Source organism: Prunus avium, chromosome 1 (genome assembly GCF_965620075.1).
Source record: "Prunus avium chromosome 1, drPruAviu1.hap1.1, whole genome shotgun sequence".
NCBI classification, from domain to species: Eukaryota; Viridiplantae; Streptophyta; class Magnoliopsida; order Rosales; family Rosaceae; genus Prunus; species Prunus avium.
This window is the reverse complement of record NC_142284.1, coordinates 50,553,614-50,576,013: the sequence shown is the minus strand read 5'-3', so window position 1 is coordinate 50,576,013 and position 22,400 is coordinate 50,553,614. Positions and strand designations below refer to the sequence as shown.

Sequence of the window (22,400 nt, the reverse complement as noted above, 5' to 3'; positions counted from 1 at the left end):
ATATAGATATATATATCAATAATTAAGCGATATTTTATTTTAATTTTATCTAAATTACATACAGGGGGATTCGAAGTAGGAATTACTTCTTTTCTAGTCAACTTCGCTAAGCCCATATCTGTATTAAACGAAACCAAGCACTTAAGTTCAAGTGTTTGGTCATATTATTGTTTTACCATCTTCAATAAATTTTTGATTAATGATTATTTTCCGGCAGCTGTACTGACACAATAGTGAACAGCCTCATTGGTCATAGCTGACCACACAACGGGTAAAACTTCAAGCCCAACTCAATTTCATTAAATACAGCACACGTCCTATTCGTTTACTTCAAGTCCAGCCCAAATTTGGGTTTGCTACATTACCCAACCCAAATGCTTAAAATTTGGGTAAGTGGTTGACCATTATAAGCTGCGACAAGTCCTTCAAATTGTAAACTTGTCAAAATTACAATAATTAATATACATTATTGTATAATATAATATTATATGCGTGTGTGTGTTAGTATTTGAAAATTATTAAGAAAACCAAGGAAACATTGGCTCTTCATAATTCCTATCCAAAAAAAAAAAAAAAAGGCTCTTCATAACCCGCTAAGTTGCAAAATATGATCAACGTTTGGAGTATTTTTATACTAAAATAAACTGAAGTGGTGAATTTCGTATTTCCAACTCTGTTTTTGTTTGTTTGCTTAATTTCCAACAATTACAACCTACTTTGCCCATCACATTTCTTGTTTCCCGGATACAACCACCACTCCTGTCCCCCTCAAAACTTGAGAGCGAAACTTTAATTTAATTTGAACATGGACCATGCACTACATGACATAATGTTTGCCATCCCAACAGCATATACATATAAACTAAATTAATTGGAAACATGCTTAGTTCGGTGGAAAAGAAAATTGACTTGCAAATAAGTTGTCTTAGATTTGAATCTTGACAACTTAACATTGATAACGTGTGAGAAAATCCCACCACCTCTTAACTTTGGGAAAAGAAAAAAAAACTAAATTAATTATGGTATCTGTGTGTATCTCGCTTCAGTAAACAATGCACTTCTGCACAAACAACTGCGAGATATATGTCTCTAAGCAAAACAATAGGAAAAATAATAATAATATATAGAAAAGCACAAAACGACTGATAGGATTATAAGAACAGGCATGTTGGGCTGCTTGGAGAAAGAAGATGAACATGGTGATGAATCTGATTTAGTGGCCATCCCCACCTTTATCAGGACCAGAATATGCTTTAGATATCTTGAACGGAGCAGGAGAAAGATTAAGATGCATAAGAGCATGGCCAACCCCTCTTCTACTGGGACCAGAATATGCCTGAACAATCTGAAACTTGCTGATTGAATTCGAATTAGAAGAGAGCTTATGCACAAGAGGCCTGGAGCCTTCAACGTCCACAGCAGATGAGAGGATGAGGAGGAGAAAGATGACTGCAGAGATGGAGTTCATTGCAAAGACCTTGACGAAGCCATGGTGCTTCTTCATTTTTAGTTTGGTTTGATGTTTTTGGTGCTTGTGAATGAGCTGCAGCACATTGTCCAAGTATATATAGGAGATGTAACAAAGGGACATGCACAACCTATTTTATGGGAATTGGAAAATTAAATAGATATACACTCTTGGACTCTTGTGGAACATGATCTATTTTTTTATTGTATAATATCATTCTCTCCCTCCAACCCAATCTAATAACAAACCCAAATTTAAGTTTTGAAGGTTTGTAGAACCAAATGAAAGCCATTGAGTTGATTACTTCCCAAGTTCTTTTCTTTTTCTTTTTGGGTTGGTGCAAGTCTCTTATAATTAGTTTTGGTCACAGACTTGCAGAGTGGAAAAAAACTATATATATATAACCTAAACTGAATGCGAAATTAATAATTACCCAACTAATCAGTGGTTATCATATTATTGCTTGTAGTACTTAATAAAGAATCTCACCAATTTTTGTCCTAAGACTAAACTAATTAAGGTTTCATAATCATATGTTTGGTTTTCTCCCTATATTTTATATAGCATGTAAACATTCTTGGTTCACAATATAAAACCAATAAGGAATATATATATCTGTCAGAAAGAAATCTATAAGAGTAAGATTTCATAAATTTTGTTTTAATTCAGATGCTTTGGCGGAAAATCTCAGTTGATAAGTGTATTGTATCTGAACCCGTGAATATATGATATATAGGAGGCGGCGGCGGCAGCAGCAGCAGCAGCAGCACACACCATGAAATAATCGATGTCAAACTTCGCAAGCAAATGCCATTGTTGGCGGCTGTTGCCGGATGATGGTCCTCAATTGCGGTCGCCGTCCTTGCTTGACATATATCATATATTGGATGTTTGGAGTCTGGACCATTAATTGAGGATCAAAGTTCACGAGCCTCATATTTAACATGTTGATCATTTTAATACTATCTATCATTTGTAATCTATATATACGTATATTTATTCCTATGAGACCTCTACAAAGTCATTGTTTTATGAGACATATGATACACAACACAATCCATTCACACTCACTTGCAAGCAAAAATATATTTTAGGCAAAATATGTTGTAGTTTGACGAAATTTCTACTTTAGTCCATGTAGTTTTAATTTTGGCAATTTGACCTGTGTAGTTTGATTTTATTGCAATTTAAGTATATGTCCAAATTTCCATCCAATTTATTGACGGTATAAACACGTGTCTCTTACGTATGGAGGTATTTTGTATGGAATTGGATGAAAATTTGGATGTGTTGTGATAGAATCAAACTACAGGGGTTAAATTGACAAAATAAAAATTGCAGGGACCAAAGTGACTATTTCCCTATATTTTATAACTTAAAAGTCCACCATAATCAAATCTCATGACTCACAAGTCACGAGTAGGATATTGCTAAATTTGTCATGGTTATATTACCAAATTTTGATACTAGATCGCCACCAAACATGTCTAGTGACACCTAAGCACATGTCTAGTGGCATCGGTTGGGAAATCAAAATGTCCAACTTGCTTGCTATATATGCATGCCGAAAGCTAGAAAAAATGGGGTCACGGTTTCATACCAACTCCTCATTCTTACTCACCTGTAAAATAGGAGCAAAGCAAATCAAGAAAATGCCCATGTGGTCTTCCACACACTCAAAAGACCATGTGATCTTGAAAAGAAGAAAAAAAGGATCGTTGAAATTCTTGCACATCCCTAATGCCTCCTCCCTCCCTTTGAACAGCCTTCGAAAAGTTGAAATTGGCTATATCCCTTTGGACTAATTTAAGCACCTCCCCTTATCTTGAAAATCTATGGTCCCTCTTCTCACCTCCACCGTCCTGTACTTGAGAGAGAGAGACGGTTCAACAAACCAAATCTGTTTTTTTGTTTGCCATGTCTACAAAAACACTTGCCTTTAATTGTCCCTCTAAAAATTGGCTGTCACTCATTTCTTCTTTTCCTCCATGAAAGAAAAAATATATATATATATAGAATAAAGAGAGTGCCGCGTTACAGATGGAACAAGACGCACGCGTTTTGGATCACACACGGTGTGTTTCCATGCAAAAAGGTGATGCTCATGACAGCAGTTCAGATTTTGCAGACAGAAAAAACTTTTTTCTTGCCTTTTCTCTCCATCCTCTCTTGGTGACTTGAGACGTATTTGGGTTTGGTAATTAAAGTCAAATTCCAACAGCACGAAACAATTTCAAAGTAAAAGCACACCTCCCTCCTTCGTCCTTCCCCCAGTCGTCTCACCTTGCTCCCCACTTCATTGTACAAGTAAACTATAACGGAAATCAAATAAAATATATATAAAAAAGGGAGAGTCAAACATCTTGTGATTGACCCCACTACATTAATAGCTAAGCCACACCGTCATCAGCAGCTCAAATCTTTGCTATTTATACAAGTGGGTTGGCCTTGTTTTCCAAACACAGAAAAAAAAAAAACCAATCAGAAAACTCTCAAGAGAAAGATTTGTGTGCTAGCTGTGAAGTAAAGATGGCAATGAGAATGAAGAAGAGCTCAACAGCATCAACCTGTTGCGTGTGGCTTGTGATGGGTTTGATGGTGCTGCTGATTGTGTCAACAGAGTTTGGTCAAGTTGATTGCAGAGCCCTTCGATCAGCAACAAGCGACAGCGGCAGTGATGGGGGATGCAAAGGAGTTGATGGGGCTGAGGAGGTAGGCATGGCTAGCTTTGCTGTTTCTTCTAACTACAACTCGAGCACTGCTCGTCGTCCTTCGGTGAGGAGCTTGGCGTTTAGATTGGCCTCTGGACCTAGCAAAAAAGGCCCTGGCCATTAGCCTAATTGCAGCCTCTCTCTCTCTCTCTCTCTCTCTCTCTCTCATTCTTTTGTTCTTGTTCAATTATTTTCCATGTTCATGATGCACAAAGATGTGACACATTGGATATTGTTTTTGATCCGCCTAAGGATTTTCATACGTACATGTAATTTTTCAGGCTTAGTTGGTTGATGCTAAAGAATAAAAATTAATATTTCCCAATTGCTAATGTTCTTGGTTTTTAATTGGTGCGAATAGAAAAAAATTCAATTAGCCTCAAAAGACACTAAGGTGGCGTTTGGCAGCGCTTAATTTTTAAAAAAGCAACTTCAATAAAAATTTGGCATAGACCCCGGGTTCATTTTATATATTATTAATCAAAGTCATACAATTTATATTTTATTTTTTGAGAACAAATTTTTAAAGTCACCAAAGTTGAATTTTCAAGAAGCCACCAACAAATCCTATCTCTCCCAAAAATTGCTGAAAGAATCAAAGACACGGTGGAAAATATATCAATGTAACACCGCCAACCACCCCACACGGTCCTGCGGCTGCCTACGAGCGAGATAAACGACAAGCGTTCCAAGTTTGACGCTCATTTTCAATTTCATTTTTTACACCAGCCAGCGTACCGGGCCGCTTAGCAAGATCTTATCCACAAGGGTCCACCCCACCCAAAAAACTAAAGGAAGGCCCAACCCAAAAAATATTTGAACTGTTGCGGATCCAGCGGGGAATAGAGACGTGACAGGTGTTATTAATAACGAACTATATTTGATGGAATGATTTTTCATCAATAATTAAGTTCATTTAATTTAATTTTAATGAAATAAATCAATAATGTTTTTTAGTTTCATTTAATTTCTAATTCGATGAACAACTCTGTCTCCTTATTAAGATTTGTTTTTTCTTATTTCTTGAGATTATAATGAAAACAAATATTTTCCCCACATTTTCATGCACCCAAAAAAATAAAGTATATATATATATCAGAGATAATTATTACAAATTATAACAAGATAGATACAGTATAGTTTAAGCACACATATGAATCCTTCATAAATTCTTTAAAACAGATACTCAAAGCATACATACTAGCAACAACTAGAAGAAACTAAATTAGTCAATTAGGGGTCGTTTGGTATTGCGAACTGTCATGAATTGGACTAAATTCTGGGGTTGTCTTGGATTAGCTAGGATTGGCCTAAGCTAGATTAATTACTGATTTACGTTTAGTGTTGCGTCGGACTAAGAAGCTGAATTGTAAAAATAATGAAGACTTATGTTTAGTGCTATGTCGGACTAAAAATTAATTCTTGTAATATTTAAATTTAATTAGGAATTTTAACTTAAAAAATAAATAAATACTGCAAAGAAACCCAATTCGAAGATTTAAAACAATAATAAAAAGAAATCAAATAAAATTCTTATATTTTTTAAGGAAGCTGATTTTTAATATTTTTAAAAATAATATTTATAAACCAAAACAAATATCTCAAACCCCACCCACCATTCCGTCTTCTCTCTCCCCACCAAGCGCCCCCCCTCCTCTCTCTATTTTTCTCTCTTTCCCGTCTTTCTTCAACAACTAAATTCATATCTGGGGGTTTTTTTTTTAATAAACATTCAAAGAGAGGTTTCTGGAGAATGATTTAACATCCATGGGACCTTTCTTCTACATATGAAAAAGAAAATTTGGGTTTTTGAATTTGCAGAGAGGGGTAGAAAATTGAGAGGGAGCCATTGATGTTGTTGGGGTTGGGGGCAGTGCAGTGGACGACCATGGGTCGGATGAGATGGGTTTCCAGAGTTGGGTCGGAATAAATTCCAAAAATACGTTATTTTCTTTTAGTGTTGGGTCCAATCAGATCTTGGAGCTTTAGTTTTTTCAATAAAGAAAATACATATCTTGGAGCTTCAGTTTTTCAACCTCAACTTTGTTGAGGTAGAGAAGTTGCAGGAAGAGAAAAAGTGATAAATGGCGTCAGGGAAGAGAAGCTAGGCCAGTGTGTGTCGGACTCGCTTGTTCAGTTTAGCGACGGCACTATTTTGCTAACCACGTTTCAAGCTCACTAAGTTAGTCCCCTCTCTTACCAAAAATGGGCTTCAAGTGCTATTTAAACCAGTCCACTTCAGTAAGACCTACCAAACATAGCCTTAACTTCCTGACCTGAACCCAAAACATGAGGGGGCCCCCACAATCTATAGCCCTAAAGCACGTGATAAAGGCAAACGATTCCAAGTCACCAGCTGCTCTTCAATAAATTCCAAGGGCAGGCCCAGTTTAAGGGCCCCCAAAAGTAAAAAACCAATGTTTCTGTTTCTATAATTCGTCTACAGAGAATGTATTTGTTTCTACCTGGTGAAGCAGACAACAGAGATTGATGAATTAGGGAGGGGACAACCACTAAACACATCATTAGGAGCGTCTTAATCTCCCCACATGCCAAAAACGCCAAAAACGCAGAATGATAGCATGCACAACCACAACCACTGTACTACCAAGAAAAATGAAAACTAGCATAAAACGCACAACTACTTCCAGCTAAAAGAGAAAACTAAGCATGATAATAGTTTGCTGGACAAACTGGAGCTCGGTCCAAAGATAACATACACTAAGAAATCATTTATATTTCATCACTTCTTCATAATAATCTAACAACAATCCAAAAGCAAGATTCTGATTATGTTCATATCACCAAAAACCATGGACTTCAAACTCGCTAGTGCCACAACAGCTACAGAGAGAAAGAGAGGTAAAAACTGCTTAATGACAAAGGAGACATCTGCTATAAACATCAACCTAAAACCGACGAATTTGTCCAAGGTGCGAGTGAATAGAACTTGTGCATAGTTGTGGAGCAGCAGACACTAATCTTCCCTACACTCAACCATTCTACAACAAAAATACTCTAAATCGCATCATAGTCTACCTCAAGGAGTAGAATTTATGCTGTAGAATACCAAGAACTATATAATGCTTACACCAAAAGTAAGTCACCTTTATTTTCATGATTATCCACTACTGATGCAACATAAGGTGAAAACAAGAAAAAGTAGATATGCATATCATCATAGATGGAAAGCAGACTACCTTTAGGTTTTAACATGCTTGAACTACAACAGAGCTCTGAGCAACATCAGCCAATCTCACTTTCACCGAAAGCTTAAATTTGACAAGAAAAAGGAACTTTGGGAAATATTAAATCCTTCACATTGTAGGAGCACACAAGGTACCAGGCCAAAGGGACATGGTGTGATGAAAAACCAGCTGCAGGAAACACCCCTCACTATTTAAAGGGCAATGTCAAGCTCCAAGAAGCAACATTATGCACAAGAAATTTAAGCGAATATTCAATTGACATTGGAATTCAGCTAGTATTGAAGCTGAAATGAAACACAAACCAGCTAGAAGAAAGAAAAAAAAATCAATAAAACATGAAGAGTATGCAAAAGGAAAGATTTTAATGTTTTCCAAATTCAAAATGCATCCACTTCATTATAAACATTTTCAGCACAAACATCTCCGAACAAAGCAGATCAAAAACCAGTAGATCAATACTCAACAGAAACCCACATGATATAAACCACAGAAAACAGAAGCGCATTGCGATAATACCTAAGCATATAAATATTTAGCAAGTCATAATAGTATATGGGCATCACAAGAAATCCATAACTAATACGAAATAGATCTCGAAATGGAAGCCCTAAATTTGAAGCTAAAAATGCCCTAAAACACACAAGGAGATCACTAGGGTTCGGTCTTGATATCCTCACTGAGGGGAGCAGCGGTGGGGTCCTCAACAGAGCTCGCGGTCTCGGACTCCGACGCACCGTTTTGAGCAGCGGAAGCAGAGGCTGTCCTGGACTTGACGGTGTCGAGCATACGCTTGCTGATCTCCTTGGAGTAGACCTGCAGGATCTGAATCCCATCCTCCTCGGACGCCGCGGAGCCACCGGCGGCGGCGAAGGCGTCATCCTCGATGAGACGGGCGGCGGCGGAGGCCTCGTCAGCGGACAAGGTGCCGTAGCGCTTGGAGAGAGGGGAGGGCGTGGAGAGAGTCTCGATGAGGCGATTCACCACGGCGTCGCGGGTGCGCTGAGTCGGCGGCCATATGCTGAAGGAGGTGGCGTGGCTGGGCTTCTGTGGCTTATGAGCTGGTGCGTCTTCTGGCTGCTGGTTTTGGGGTTCGGCATCCATGGCTGAGCTCTGGTTTGGTGCGACCGTGCTCTCTGAGTCCGACATTTTTGTTGATGAGGACTGTGGTGGAGGTGGAAAGACGCACTTCCTAATTTAAAAAAGATAAATTATATGAAAAATGAAAAGAAATTATATAAATTTGTTGGTGGAATTCAAATGTGAGAGAAAAATCCATGGTGAGAGTGGGCAATTTATAGGTAAAAAATAAAGTTAAAAGGATGGGTTACCTTAGAAGTGAGCGCTGATGATGAAATGAAATGTTTGACGGTTTACCTTTTTCATCTTTATTTATTTTAATTAATTATTTTCCCTCCTTTAGGCCTCTGTAATTAATTAGAAGGGTTGCTGGTTCGTTAGGTTAGGCTCTTGCTTTTAGATTCGGCCCATTCAATTCAAATTGGGCCACTTTATTTCCACAGTCATAGCTTCTATTGATAATCTTTTTATTTTTGGGCCAAAGCTTCCATTGATAGCTTCACACCCTTAAATTTGATTGTTATCACTATAGAGATAGTAGTGGGTATTGTCCCAAAAATTAAACCTTCTTTGATTGAGGCATTTTAAACCTTAAACAACTCTAAATAAATTATTAGGCCAGTTGCAAACCTGCATTAGGCCAGTTGATCAAGGCAATGTGTCGGCCTACCCTTTTTGCACCTGAATTCGATCCACCACCCTATACATTAGAGTAAATTAGAATATCGCTTTATAAAATATAACGGAAAAAAAGGGGTTTAATGTGGTACTCAAATAATTCAAATCCTCTGTTACATTGATGCTATCATGATGGGTCGTGGTTTGAAAATAGCCTCCAAGGGCTTGACCCTTCGCATGGTAAAGCCCAAGCATTCACCCATGTCCAAATTCTCTTCACCAATCCTCTCCCACTCAAATGACTGAATTAACCTTCCAAGTGCCAATCCAACTAACCGGTTCGCTAGCCCAGCCCCAGGACATCCTCGCCTTCCAGCCCAAAATGCAATTAGCTTATATCCTTCCGAGCCCTCATCGAGTTCAACCCATCTCTCATACCTCTCTGGCTTAAACTCTGTGGGGTCCTCCCACACCTCTGGGTCCCTCTGGATGGCCCACGCATTGACCACTAACATTGCATAACGTGGCACATCAAATCCCCCTACCACAACACAATCCTCAGAGGCTTCATGAGGCACTAGAAATGGAACAGGCGGGTACTAGCGAAGTGCCTCATTGATCACATTTTGAAGTAACTCAGCTTTGGCAAGTCTTGCTCTTCCAACACAAGCTTTTCTCCAACCTTGGTCTCTATTTTTGCTCTTGCTTTCTCCATTGCCTCTGGATGGTTTAGCAACAAAGCCATTGCCCATTCTAGGTTTGTTGATGTTGTGTCAGCCCTAGCAACTAGCAACACCTACAATTACTTGGCAATTTGTACACATTATATGAAATTAATTCATGCAAGAGGCATTACTTGACAACTGTTGAGAGTGTTTTCCGGCAAGAGACCATGGCCGATTGGCGAAGATGATGTCATGCTTCGTCAAACACTATTCTGCCTCTAAAGCCGAAGAGACCAACAGGACTTTGCGTGAACCACAAAGAAGAAGTAGAATTTTGCCCAAGTTTTGAGAAAATCTTGGAGGGTTCGGTGGATTGGTTGTTTTAGAAGATGGAGATAGCCGATCATGTGAAGATGATGAGAGCTAAACCGTACCAAAAGGGTTCTTCCATTCTTTTGACTCTCTTTTTGTCAATATGAGATCATGTAGCTATGAACTTGCACACGACAAATTTATATATAAGAACTTGGCAATTGGAAAAATATGGAAAAGGACAAAAGCATTTAACAATAGGATGAGCTAAGTACTCAAATAGAATAAAACAATTTATGTATTATGTCAACTTGCACTAAATTATATCGCCCTAATTGGCCCAATTGTTTTTTATTTTTTTGGGAAACGAGCCCAATCTTTTGAGTTACCACGCATTTGCCTAATGGAAACCATTTGTATGACCCAATTGTTCGATTGTATTTACAACTTTCTTCCTTAATAGTTGTATGATTCAGTGTAGAGTTATTATTGAACTATTAAATTGAATCCCTTTATTATAACCTCTTAATATAGCCCCTCATTATAGAAGCTCTCATATTAGTGGGATGGGATGGGAGGTTACTTTCATTTCATCTAATGGAGATGGCTATCAATGGAGTTTACTTTCATCTTTCAGGCTTTTCAGTCTTCAACTGTTTTTATTAGCTCTGCTAGACCCGTACTTCCTATTTTGATTTTCAAGAACTTCAAAGTTATTTTTTCATATTTAATTTTTCTCTACTATCAAGTGGCGCGCTAACAAACTCCAAAAGTAGATGTTTTTATTAGACAAAACAATCACCACCTTGAGTGAAGAAGATAGTGAACAAAAATGAACTCAATTTTTAACAAATCGGAATACTTGGCATTTTCAATTATGATTGGAAGCAATACATTTTGTTTGTACCATATCTGACCCTGCACTCGTACGACGACACGTGGATCTTATAAATTCGCCCAAGCACCCAAGGCCTCGGACAATCGGCATCGGCCACCGATGGCATTATCTCAAGGCTGCGAACAGCCACTACGAGCCCAACTCGTCTACAATCGGCATCCACTACCGATTGTAGAGAATCAACCTCGAAGTGCCCGCCCAAAATATCTAAAGACGCGTGTCGACCTCAGAAGGCCCTCCCACGAGTCCCACATCGAAAATGAGCACTAAGAGCATACTAAATGCCCTCTATAAATAGGCCCTTCCACTACAATACAGGGGTAAGACTTTTCAACTTGACTTTTATACTTCTATATGGTCAACAGCAAGAGCTCTTAAAACAACAAACTTACTTCAGCATCGAAGGGTCTTAGGCTGGTTCCACACCGGTTCCATAGACCTTACGAGTCTCGACTTTTTTCTATTCAGGATCGGCATCCAAGGACAGGAAGAATAGGCATCCAATATTCAATCGATCTCTCGATCGTCCACCTCGATTGTAAATTGCACTCATCTCTATCTGTTCAGATTTAGCGCCAACACATTTACTAAAGTTCCACATACAAGGTGTTATTCCTATATGCAGTATGAAATGCATATTCAAATTAAAAAAGTTAAATGGAACTTTGAAATAGAGTTATTAGGTATTGATTGAACCTACTTCAACGTACTAAACATGATTGGGCGTGGTTTGCACATAGCCTCCAAGGGCTGAGCCCTTGGCATGGAAAGGCCCAAACCTTCACTCATATCCACATTATCTTCACTAATCCTCTCCCACTCAAATGACTGAATCCAAGTTCCAAGTGCCAACCCAATCAACCTGTTTGCTAGGGCAGCCCCTGGACATCCACGCCTTCCAGCCCCAAACGCGATTAGCTTATACCCTTCAGAGCCGTCGCCACTCCATCCTTCAAACCTCTCTGGCTCAAATCTTGTGGGGTCCTCCCACACCTCAGGGTCCCTATGGATGGCCCACGCATTAATGAATAACATTGTATGACGTGGCACATCAAATCCCCCTACCACACAATCCTCAGAGGCTTCATGAGGGAATAGAAGTGGACTTGGTGGGTACAAGCGAAGTGTCTCATTGATCACATTCTGTAAGTAAGTGAGCTTTGGCAAGTCTTGTTCTTCCAACAGACGCTCTTGTCCAATCTTGGTTTCTATCTCAGCTCTTACTTTCTCCATCGTCTCTGGATGGTTTAGCAACAGCGCCATTGCCCAATCTAGGGCTGTTGATGAAGTGTCAGTTCCAGCTACCAGCATCACCTACAATTATTAACTTGTTAATTAGTTGACATTTTGTAAGTTGCTTCATCCTGCAGCTATACCATTTGTTAATGTATTATATCTCTTTCTCTCTTCCTACTATTTTAACTTTTATGTGCAGAAACTTTGCATACGGACTTACCTTATTAAATAAGTAAGAGTGTCGGGCATCTACCAACTCCAAATCATATCTATAATTAATAATTGTGCTCATCGCGGATCTATAAATTTTTCAAGAGAGGGGCAATAACATTTTGATAGGACGGAATTTTTTAATAAAAAAATACATATTAAAATGATTATTATAATGATATATATATTATAATAGCTATAATCAAGTAATTGAAGCAAAATAATCAATCTTAAAACTATTTTTATCTAGGCTGACTTGCTAAAGAAATAAGAATAAGCCAGGGGAGGTTTGTAGAATTATACATACATATATGCTGCAGTGATAGCGATTTGGTTTTAACAGATTGGTCAAGACTCAACATTTTAGTTTTAACTAGTTGGGCTGTAAGTAAGGTTTTTATTCATTTATTGTTTATTTATTAATTTTGTCAGAGTTTGGGCAGGAAAAGGAATTTTATTTCACCAAAACGGTAGAGTTTGACTTTTAAAAAACTTCTTCAATGAAACGTGCGTTTCATTAAACAAAACTAAAGAACGTCGTCGTTTGTGACAAAGAAAATTAGGGTATAGAGTTATCTTCTTCCTTCTTGAATCATCGCCTCAGCCTCCATTAGAGACACCTCTGCAACACATCGTGCACCTCGCATCCCCTTGAACCATGCTAGTATGTGTAACTTGCCAAACGATTGGCTCCTTGAGGCGATTTCCAGACCCTTTACATAACGCTTTAAAACCTTGGGCGCTAGCGCAGAGGGGCAAATCTAGCACCTCCATGGTTGTTTTCTGACGAAGGGAGGTGCAGGTGCACCTCCTTGCGCCTCTGTAGGTCCGCCACGTCTTGCTATAATTGTGTTTATTGCTTGTATCTTTCTATTATTTGCATTGCAAGAGCCCTTTATGTTATCTTGTATTGCCCTTTCATTCAAGAAATTGTTGCTTGTATAATAAATAATAATAAAAACTAGCCGTTTCCTTTGACTAATTAATGGGAAAAACAAATATCAATCTCATAATTTCTCAAAATTACGTACCTGAATAACTATTGTATGCTGCTAGAATGTAGTGATAATAGTTCAAGTGTCATAATGATAATATAGGTGTATGACATTTTATACTTTAGGAAACAATATTAATAAATATACACATGTTATAATATGAATAAATTGGTTGAAACTTGAAGAAAGACAAAAGAAAAGCCTAATCTTATAATAAGCTTAATGCCCCGATAACCAAAACCAAATTAGTTTAACTAATTAAACAAGTGCAAGTTCTGATAAATAAATATATACAAAAATTGCAAGATTTAAAAATTTGGATTACTTACCAGAATGATTCCCTTGATTATATCGTCAGTGTAGAATTGGGGCTCTGTTTCTTGCAACGCCAATAAGTTATCAATCATCAACTTCTTGACCTCTTTTCCATTCGATCCACACTTCGTGGACAAAATTTCACGACGCTCTTCAACCAAGCCCTGCAAAAATCTGTCCATCTTTGCCATCAATCTCACCATCTTCTTCTCAATCCCCGTTATATCAATCCACTGTAAGAATGGGAAAAAGTCACCCAAATTTGCTGCCCCAGATATGTCCATTCCATCCCTAATAACCTTCTGTATATTCTTAGCTTCTTCAACATCCAAAACATTTTCACCGTAGAACCTCTTTCCCACAACCATCATCGTCATCACGTTAAATGAAAGCTCCGTAAATTTTGACTTGAGCTCGATCTTTGTCTTTCTCTCAGTACAACTTTTCTTCATTATCTCATTCAGTAGCAAACGAACTTCTCCTTGTCTGATACTCGAAAACTGGGCAAGGCGAGAAGCGGAGAAGAGCTCAAGGGTCATTGTGCGGCGGAGGTTGCGCCAGAGGTCTCCATAGGGAGCTAAACTGACAGTTGTGAAGTCGTAGGCTAAGTGTTTTCCGATAAGCAAGCGTGGGCGGTTGGCGAAGATGATGTCGTGCTTTGTGAAAAGCTCTTCTGCTAGCGAAGGTGAAGAAACCAAGAGGACTCTGCGTGAACCCCAGCGGAGTAGCAGAAGTTTACCAAATTTTCCTGAAAGAGCTTGGAGAGTTCGGTGGATTGGTTGTTTTAGAAGATGGAGATGGCCAATGATGGGAAGAGATGGTGGGCTCGGTGGAAAGTTGTTGTGTTTTTGGGTAATTTTAGCTATGGAGAGCTTGAGAAGCAAGGTGAAGATGATGATAAGAGCTAAACTGTACCAGAAGGGTTCTTCCATTATTTTGGCTCTTTTTTGGTCAATGTGAAATGGTGTAGCTAATGAACTTGCATATTCTATTAGACATCCGTAAATAGGGGCCTTTTCCAATGCGAACTCTAAGATGCGGATTGGTTGCGAACTTTTGTTTTTAACCGTTGGAAGAAGAGCGAAAAGAAAGAAAATAAAGCCACACAAGCCATCCAACGGTTAAAAACAAAAGTTCACAACCAATCCGCATCTTAGAATTCGCATTGGAGAAGGCCCCGTAAATATGGTGCATCTTGGAATTGTTTGCAAAAATAAGGAAAAGGCCAAAAGCATTGATAGTAAAAGTCAACCCTCAAACTTTCTTGCTGTGAGTTTAGGATGAAGACGAAAGATTCCAGCTCTGTAACCAAATTAAAAAATGGACCAATAATAATAAACATAAACCAATAAGCTATATTTTTTTGGGAGCTCCCAATCCCATTTTATCCGCTTATACTCTCTTTTACTTTTTAATACATTTTAATTAACATTATTCTTTTTTGTTCTTTATCTTTCCAATACCACCCTTATCCTACATTAAGGTTTTCATAACTGAAATTAAGAAAATTTAACATAAAATAAAGCAAAAACAAACATAAAAATTTGAAATGGATAGAAATGTAAGTATTTGTATGCCAAATTCTTTTATTTTTTTTACTAAGTATGTGAGTACTAATTATCTTTGTTATAGTTAATAGATAATCTGTTATTGGGTCTAGTCCTCGCATTTTTTGTTTTAGATGTAGGTCCTTTAACATTTACTACTTTTTTGTTGTGTCGATTTTACCCTTTAAGGTAAATAAGGAAAACACATTGAAAATTTAAATTTAATGCATTATTTCCTTGTAATTGAATTCCAGAATTTGAATTTTGAAATTTTTTCCTTGATAATATTCCTAATATATAGATAAAATACAATTTAATCAATAAAAAGTAAAGACTCACATATTATACCAATCGATCAGACAAGCACCCACATTAAATTATGTACCTGACATACAAGTAAATAATGTTAATACATACAGGTAAGTGTTTTTTTCTTGAGTTTTCTTAAGCATTTTTTTTCTGGAGATTCATATTTATATACATACGTACATGTCTTCCATGTAATAGGGGTTTTTTTTTTCAAAGAAATTTTGTATGGATTTTTATCTCAGTTATCCATACCAAGATATTATATGAGTTCAATTTACTTTATTTATGTTTTGGGTGCATAACTGGAACAAAAAATAAAAAATAAAAAAAAGTAAATATCAATAAATTGAAAAAGGCATGTAATCTTATGTGGCGCAAAAGTCAAAGGACTTGGATCAACAACAATTTCTGCGTGGATTGCACCTAAAATCTCTCCTCATAATTGGACTTATGCCAAATTTTCTATAATAATTATCCGAAATTGACATGACACGTTTATAAATGAGTTGGATTAGAGTTGAGCATTCTTGATACATTTATTATTCCAACACGGCATAATCCATTGACATCCCTAGATATGATGTAGACGTCCATACTTCATTGTCTAAAAATAATATCCTTCAAAGTCGACCAGCCCTCGTGAAATACGGCAAATTGAACCTTTTTAGCAATCAAAAGTCCACTAATTACAAAAAAGGATGCGTGATTACTTTTTTAAAGTGTCCACTAATCACTATTTAATTGTAGATATTGCCGGTAGCTGGGACTGATACGACATCAACTACCCTAGAATGGGCAATGGCGTTGTTGGTAAACCATCCAGAGGTAATGGAGAAAGTAAGAGCCGAAATAGACACCAATGTTGCGGAAGAGCGAGACTTGCCAAAGCTGACTTGCAAAATGTGATGAATGAGACACAGCGCCTGTACCCACCTGTCCCGCTTCTAGTGCCCCATGAAGCTTCTGAGGATTGTGTGGTTGGGGGATTTGATGTGCCACATCATACAATGATGGTGATCAATTCTTGGGCCATCCATAGGGACCCTGAGGTGTGGGAGGACCGCACAGAGTTTAGGCCAGAGAGGTTTGAAGGATGGAGTGATGGTCAGGGCTGAAGGATATAAGTTGATTCCATTTTGGGGTGGGAGGCGTGGATGTTCAGGGGATGTCCTGGCCAACCGGTTGACTGGATTGGCACTTGGAACTTTGATTCATTCATTTGAGTGGGAGAGGATAGGTGAGGACATGGTGGACCTCAATGAAGGCTTGGGCCTTTCCATGCCAAGGTCTAAGCCTTGGAGGCAATGTGTAAAAATTGGACCTGGAATTCCAAGGCCCATAAGGTAAGGGGGTATAGCGGTCAAAAGTTCAGAGGGGTATGGTTAAGTTCACCCCCTCCCTCCTCCCTCCTCCTCCCCCTCCCCCTCCTCATCTTTAATTCAGAAAGAACCATTTTATTTGGTGATCTTGTTTATAACATGATTTCACGAGGTGGTCTTTAAAAGATCTCTTGTACTGGGTTGGCTGGTTAAAACTTAAAACCAGATCTGCATAATATAGATTAAGATACCCTTCCCATTTTTTAAATGTTTAATATTTTTAATAGATTCCTCATGTTCTTTTTCCTGAAAACATTTTCAAAGCAGCCTCTACCGAGTCACCTCTTTAACCATTCGGTGGCTTCAGGCCGAACACCTGTTTAACGTTTGGTGGCTTTTGCTTACATTTGATTAGAATTTGATATGATGAGTAAGGTGCACTTATTAAAATTACATTTATTTAACAATTCAATATATATTTTTTAGTCATTTTATATTTGGATAAATTAATAATTCAATAAATAGTTTGGTAATAGAGTACCCTCAGTTAATTTTAGGGTTCGTTTAGATTAATCAAATGGCTATTTAACATCCGCACTCATAACGTTGGTTTAATCTGAACAAAGGCTTTTTCGAGGAAATAGGCCAAATGTACTTCATGTGTTTTGTTTTTTAGCTTCTTTTTATTCATTTTTTTTCTTTTACATCAATGTCTACCTACGTAGAAGGCGGAGGTTCTTTATGAAGTTTGTAGAGATGAAGTCAAACTTTCTTTATTTTTAGGATGAGTACAAAAGTTTCTTAGTGAGACCAACATTGACACAAGAGGACCAAGAATACTGATCATAAAGCAAAATATTGCACATTTGATCATAGAGGATCAATCAATCAATCAATCAAAGGAATGGGAGAACCCTTCTGGTACACTTTAGCTCTCATCATCACCTTCACCTCCATCTTGCTTCTCCATTTCACCGTAGCTAAAATTAGACAAAATCACAATAAGAACCTTCCCCCCTCCCCACCGTCTCTCCCGATTATTGGCCATCTCCATCTTCTGAAAGAACCAATTCACCGCACCCTCCAATCTCTTTCTTCAAACTTGGGCAAAATTCTACTTCTCCGATGGGGTTCACGCAGAGTCCTCTTGATCTCTTCGCCTTCGATCGCCGAAGAATGCTACACGAAGCATGACATCATCCTCTCCAACCGCCCACGCTTGCTTGCCGGGAAACACTTCCACTACAACTTCAAAACCGTCGCCGCCGCACCCTATGGAGACCTCTGGCGCAACCTCCGCCGTGTCATGACTCTCGAGATCTTCTCCTCCTCTCGCCTCGCCACGTCTTCGAGTGTCAGGCAAGCTGAAGTCCGTTTGCTATTGAATCAGATGATGAAGAGCTGTGCTTGCACCCAACAGGGGATGGCAAAGATTGAGCTCAAATCCAAGTTCATGGAGCTTTCGTTCAACGTGATGACGATGATGGTTTTGGGGAAGCGGTACCACGGCGAAGATGTTGAGGATGTTGAAGAGGCTAAGCATTTCCGAGAGGTTATGAGGGACGCCGTTGACCTATCTGCAACGACGAATTTGGGAGACTTTTTGCCAAGTTTACAGTGGATGGATATATCAGGGTTGGAGAAGAAGATGGCGAGGTTGATGGCAAAAATGGACAGCTTCTTGCAGTGTTTGGTTGAGGAGCGCCGTCGAATTTTGTCACCCAATTTGGAAGCAAATGGTAAGGATGACAACATGTTCATGATCGATAACTTGTTGTCGATGCAAGAAACAGAGCCCGAATTCTACACCGACGAAATCATCAAAGGAATCATTTTGGTAACTCACACTTCTTTGTTTTTAGTTTTTGTGTTTTTTTCTTGGACCCGTTAGTTAAATGTGGACTGATAGGTGTTGCTGGTTGCTGGGAGTGACACGTCATCAACAACCCTAGAATGGGCAATGGCGCTGTTGCTAAACCATCCAGAGGAAATGGAGAAAGTGAGAGCTGAGATAGAGGCCAAGGTTGGAGAGAAGCGTGCGTTGGAAGAGCAAGACTTGCCAAAGCTGAGTTATTTGCAAAATGTGATCAATGAGACACTACGCTTGTACCCGCCTTTTCCAATTCTGGTGCCTCGTGAAGCCTCTGAGGATTGTGTGGTGGGGGGATTTGACGTGCCACATCATACAATGCTGGTGGTGAATGCGTGGGCCATCCATAGGGACCCTGAGGTGTGGGAGGACCCCACAAAGTTTAAGCCAGAGAGGTTTGAAAGATGGATTGGTGAAGGAGGGCTTGAAGGAGGATATAGGCTAATCCCATTTGGGGCTGGAAGGCGCGGATGTCCTGGGGCTGGCTTAGCCAACAGGTTGGTTGAACTGGCTCTAGGAAGCTTGGTTCAGTCACTTGAGTGGGAGAGGATTGGGGAGGACCTGGTGGATATGAGTGAAGGCTTGGGTCTTATGATGCCAAGGGTTGAGCCCTTGGAGGCTATGTGTAAACCAAGACTATTCACACTGGCTTCAATGTAAAAACTATACCTGGAATTCCAAAGCCCATTTTGGTTCATTTCCCTCTCTCTGTTATTTTTTTTCTTTGACAAAACGATATTCTAACTAATCTAATGTACCCAAGGGGAATTGAACTCGGTACAATGGGGCGAGCACATTGCACCTTCATACTCATACAGCAATTTTTCATTGAGTAAATGCAGTTGCAGTTGAAGACACTTTTTTTTTTTCCCTTGTTAAAATATGTAGCAAAAACAAATCCACTGCGAGTTATGCAACCACAAAAGATAAGTCAATTAAATGTATGGAAAAATCGTGGCTACTAAAAGAATATTACAATCTCAGGCACTTGGAGGTCAGATTCAGGATTTGTTTCTGGAAGAGAGGAGAGGAGGGGGACTAATGTTAAATTTACACATTGATTTGGCTGGTGTAGAATAGAAACGACAAAATAGATAATATTGAACAAAGAAGTTAATAGGAACTAGTTACTTACTAAGTCTGCAGAAGTTGGCAAAATGAGTGCTTCAACATCTGGTTTTCACATTACTTCCTTGTCAACGATTATGGAGCGGGTCAGAAGCGTTTGGAACTTTCCTCTTGCTTGAAAAGAAGGCCTCAAATGAGTGCCTCAACCGCTGCTGCTGCTGCTGTGGCTGCTTATTCATATCATTCTCATGTTCTTGTTGTTTTTGCTCCACATTATTGGGTACAGATAGTGGCATTGTGTTTTCCCTGTACCCAGAGACCAGCATTGAGAAAAAAACCAACACCATTAACACAAGGTGCTGAAATTGCATATTGCTGAACTTGGGTTGTGGCTTCAGGTTGAAGACAGACAAGAACAAAGCTGAAAGAAAGAAAGAGAAAGAGGAGGGGATTTGAAGGGGGTGGTTTGAAAGGCAGGCAGGCACACACATGGCTTTGTTTGAAAGTGTGTGTGAGAGAGAGAGAGAGAGAGAGAAAGGGAAAAAGGTAATGTGGTGCAATTGAGTACACCCTGCAAACAAGGGACACTTCCCACGAGAACACATTTTTTTGTTTGCTTTTTAAATTATATTCTTTGTGCTTCACGAGAACTCTTTTTCATGTTTTGCTTTTTACACTTAAATTAAATTAAAAATTAATAGAGTAGTATGGAGATGTTGGCTCTTGTGCAAATTTCTTTTGTCCTGGTTGTGCTTGTCGGCTTTGGAAGGAAGAGTAAAGGTTATGCTTCGATAGATAGCCTGCTTAATCTAGGCCTGGAAATATCTGTTGCTTTTAGCCACATTGAAAACAGTGTGAAATCATATGCTTCCAAAGACTAGGACTTTCCTTCTTCATGCAAAAGGTTGTGATACGAATAAGGAACTACACAATAATAATAATACAATCTTTTAAAGTAAGAACCAGACATTTTTGTGCCTTTGCTTAAAGTACACGATTTGAGTGGTCAAATCATGCGTGAGGAGCCCTGAGCCTGAGCGCCTTCCCGATGTGTTTTTTTCTTCTTTCTTTCCTATCTTCTCTTTTTTGAGGCTTCCCAATGAGCCGTGAAGACATGGTATCCATTTATTCATCCAAGCTTTTGAGTGTCCATGCGCCACATTGACTGGTGATTTTTCTGTCTTTGCGCATATCAATCAGCCATGCCATGATGCCATGCATGAAAAGCGTACGTCTTGAAATTCTGGGATAGGACTTTGAAACAAGACTTGTCTACACAGATCATGCTCGATTGGCTCTTGATGACATGGGAAATCCAATATATGATCCAGATATCAAAGAGTGTTTGATACCAATCTACCGGACAAGAATATAAGAGCATAAATTAAACGAGTATACAAATCTACTTGTACCAACAAAACGAGTCATAATCGAAATTGTTCATTTCAAAAATCACAATTTAAATGTCAAGATGAAAACCCTAGCATCCTCCCTCCCAAAAAACACTCTATACTCATTTTCATTTTGAAGAGGAAGGAAGTCATTGTTTTTCCCCCCTCTCCATTTCTCCTTTTCTTAGAGACATAAGGTTTCCTCTATTTGTCTTGATTTTGGAATAATTTTCATTCATTCATCATATATTGATGCATCTCAGCGTCGAAAAAAAGTCATATTTACAAAAATTAAATAAAATTGGATGTTGCTAAATAATATGCACAAATATCAAACAAATCAACATTTTTGGTCGCTATTAAGATCAACCAACTTTCCATTTGTCTGATACACATGAATGACCAAGATATCACCAATTTTTATTATTTTATTTTTTAGATATGACATTTAAATTGTGATTTAGGAAATAATAATTCCAATTATGACATGTCCATGTCTATGTCTATGGTGAAAATTTAATGATCACAACTGCGACTAACAAACGGTTGGATGCACTTAAGTATTTTCCATGTATGCATAAATAGCTGGCCTTCACTTTTAAACTTTATACCAATTTGGTATTTAAATGATCCAATCAAGTTTATTTATTTATTTATTTATAATAAAGTTCAATACCTTAGTTGATTTTGCTTCTGAAATTTGAGTATTAAGTAAAACCAAACTCAAATTAATTTACAATTATAATTAGGTTGGAGAGAAAAAAAATACCCTAGGCGCTCTCTTTCTTTGTCAATCTCAAAGAAAAACTCCATAGAGGGAGTAGAAGGAAGAAGCGCCACTATCCCTCCTCTCCTTCATCACTTCTTACCTTTTTCATTTTGGGGTAGTGAATAAGTCCGCTAGGAGGTTTTGAATAAGAAGCCCTTTGTGGTGATTTCTTCTAAGCCATGCTCATATTTAAGTTCCCCATCACCTCTTTCAAACTATGTTCTCAATCAAATTATTCTCCCAAAAATAGCTATCTAACATTGTTATGTTCTCTAAATTTGGTTTTATATCGTATTTGACGTAGTTTGTTGCAAATCACCAAATTCTTCTTTGTTGGGTTTGTTATTTTGTTTTATTTGCTCTATCTTATGCAAAGGTAGATCATTAGAAACCATGCTTTCCCTATATTTGTT

The 22,400-nt window shown here is 38.4% G+C and overlaps 4 protein-coding genes and 2 pseudogenes across 4 annotated transcripts; 3 read left to right on the top strand and 3 right to left on the bottom strand.

Moving 5' to 3' along the window:
- Positions 1 to 3,840: 3,840 nt before the first annotated feature.
- On the top strand, positions 3,841 to 4,504 carry LOC110762003 (uncharacterized). The gene has a single exon (XM_021964598.2). The coding sequence runs from the start codon at positions 3,998 to 4,000 to the stop codon at positions 4,301 to 4,303; it is 306 nt and encodes a 101-aa protein (XP_021820290.1). The 5' UTR covers positions 3,841 to 3,997; the 3' UTR covers positions 4,304 to 4,504.
- Positions 4,505 to 7,847: 3,343 nt separating this feature from the next.
- LOC110762014 (MFP1 attachment factor 1) lies at positions 7,848 to 8,649 on the bottom strand. The gene has a single exon (XM_021964609.2). It carries the CDS (start codon positions 8,532 to 8,534, stop codon positions 8,040 to 8,042), a length of 495 nt encoding a protein of 164 aa, XP_021820301.1. The 5' UTR covers positions 8,535 to 8,649; the 3' UTR covers positions 7,848 to 8,039.
- Positions 8,650 to 9,114: 465 nt separating this feature from the next.
- On the bottom strand, positions 9,115 to 10,002 carry LOC110761901 (cytochrome P450 81Q32 pseudogene; annotated as a pseudogene).
- A 1,460-nt stretch (positions 10,003 to 11,462) lies between these two features.
- On the bottom strand, positions 11,463 to 14,706 carry LOC110762008 (cytochrome P450 81Q32-like). The gene is made up of 2 exons (XM_021964603.2): positions 13,729 to 14,706; positions 11,463 to 12,272 (listed from the first exon to the last, which is right to left on the bottom strand). Exons 1-2 carry the CDS (start codon positions 14,644 to 14,646, stop codon positions 11,655 to 11,657), a joined length of 1,536 nt encoding a protein of 511 aa, XP_021820295.1. The 5' UTR covers positions 14,647 to 14,706; the 3' UTR covers positions 11,463 to 11,654.
- A 193-nt stretch (positions 14,707 to 14,899) lies between these two features.
- On the top strand, positions 14,900 to 17,464 carry LOC110761900 (cytochrome P450 81Q32 pseudogene; annotated as a pseudogene).
- A 192-nt stretch (positions 17,465 to 17,656) lies between these two features.
- Positions 17,657 to 19,699, top strand: LOC110762007 (cytochrome P450 81Q32-like). Its single transcript, XM_021964602.2, has 2 exons — positions 17,657 to 18,726; positions 18,799 to 19,699. Exons 1-2 carry the CDS (start codon positions 17,794 to 17,796, stop codon positions 19,417 to 19,419), a joined length of 1,554 nt encoding a protein of 517 aa, XP_021820294.2. The 5' UTR covers positions 17,657 to 17,793; the 3' UTR covers positions 19,420 to 19,699.
- The last annotated feature ends 2,701 nt before the right edge of the window (positions 19,700 to 22,400 follow it).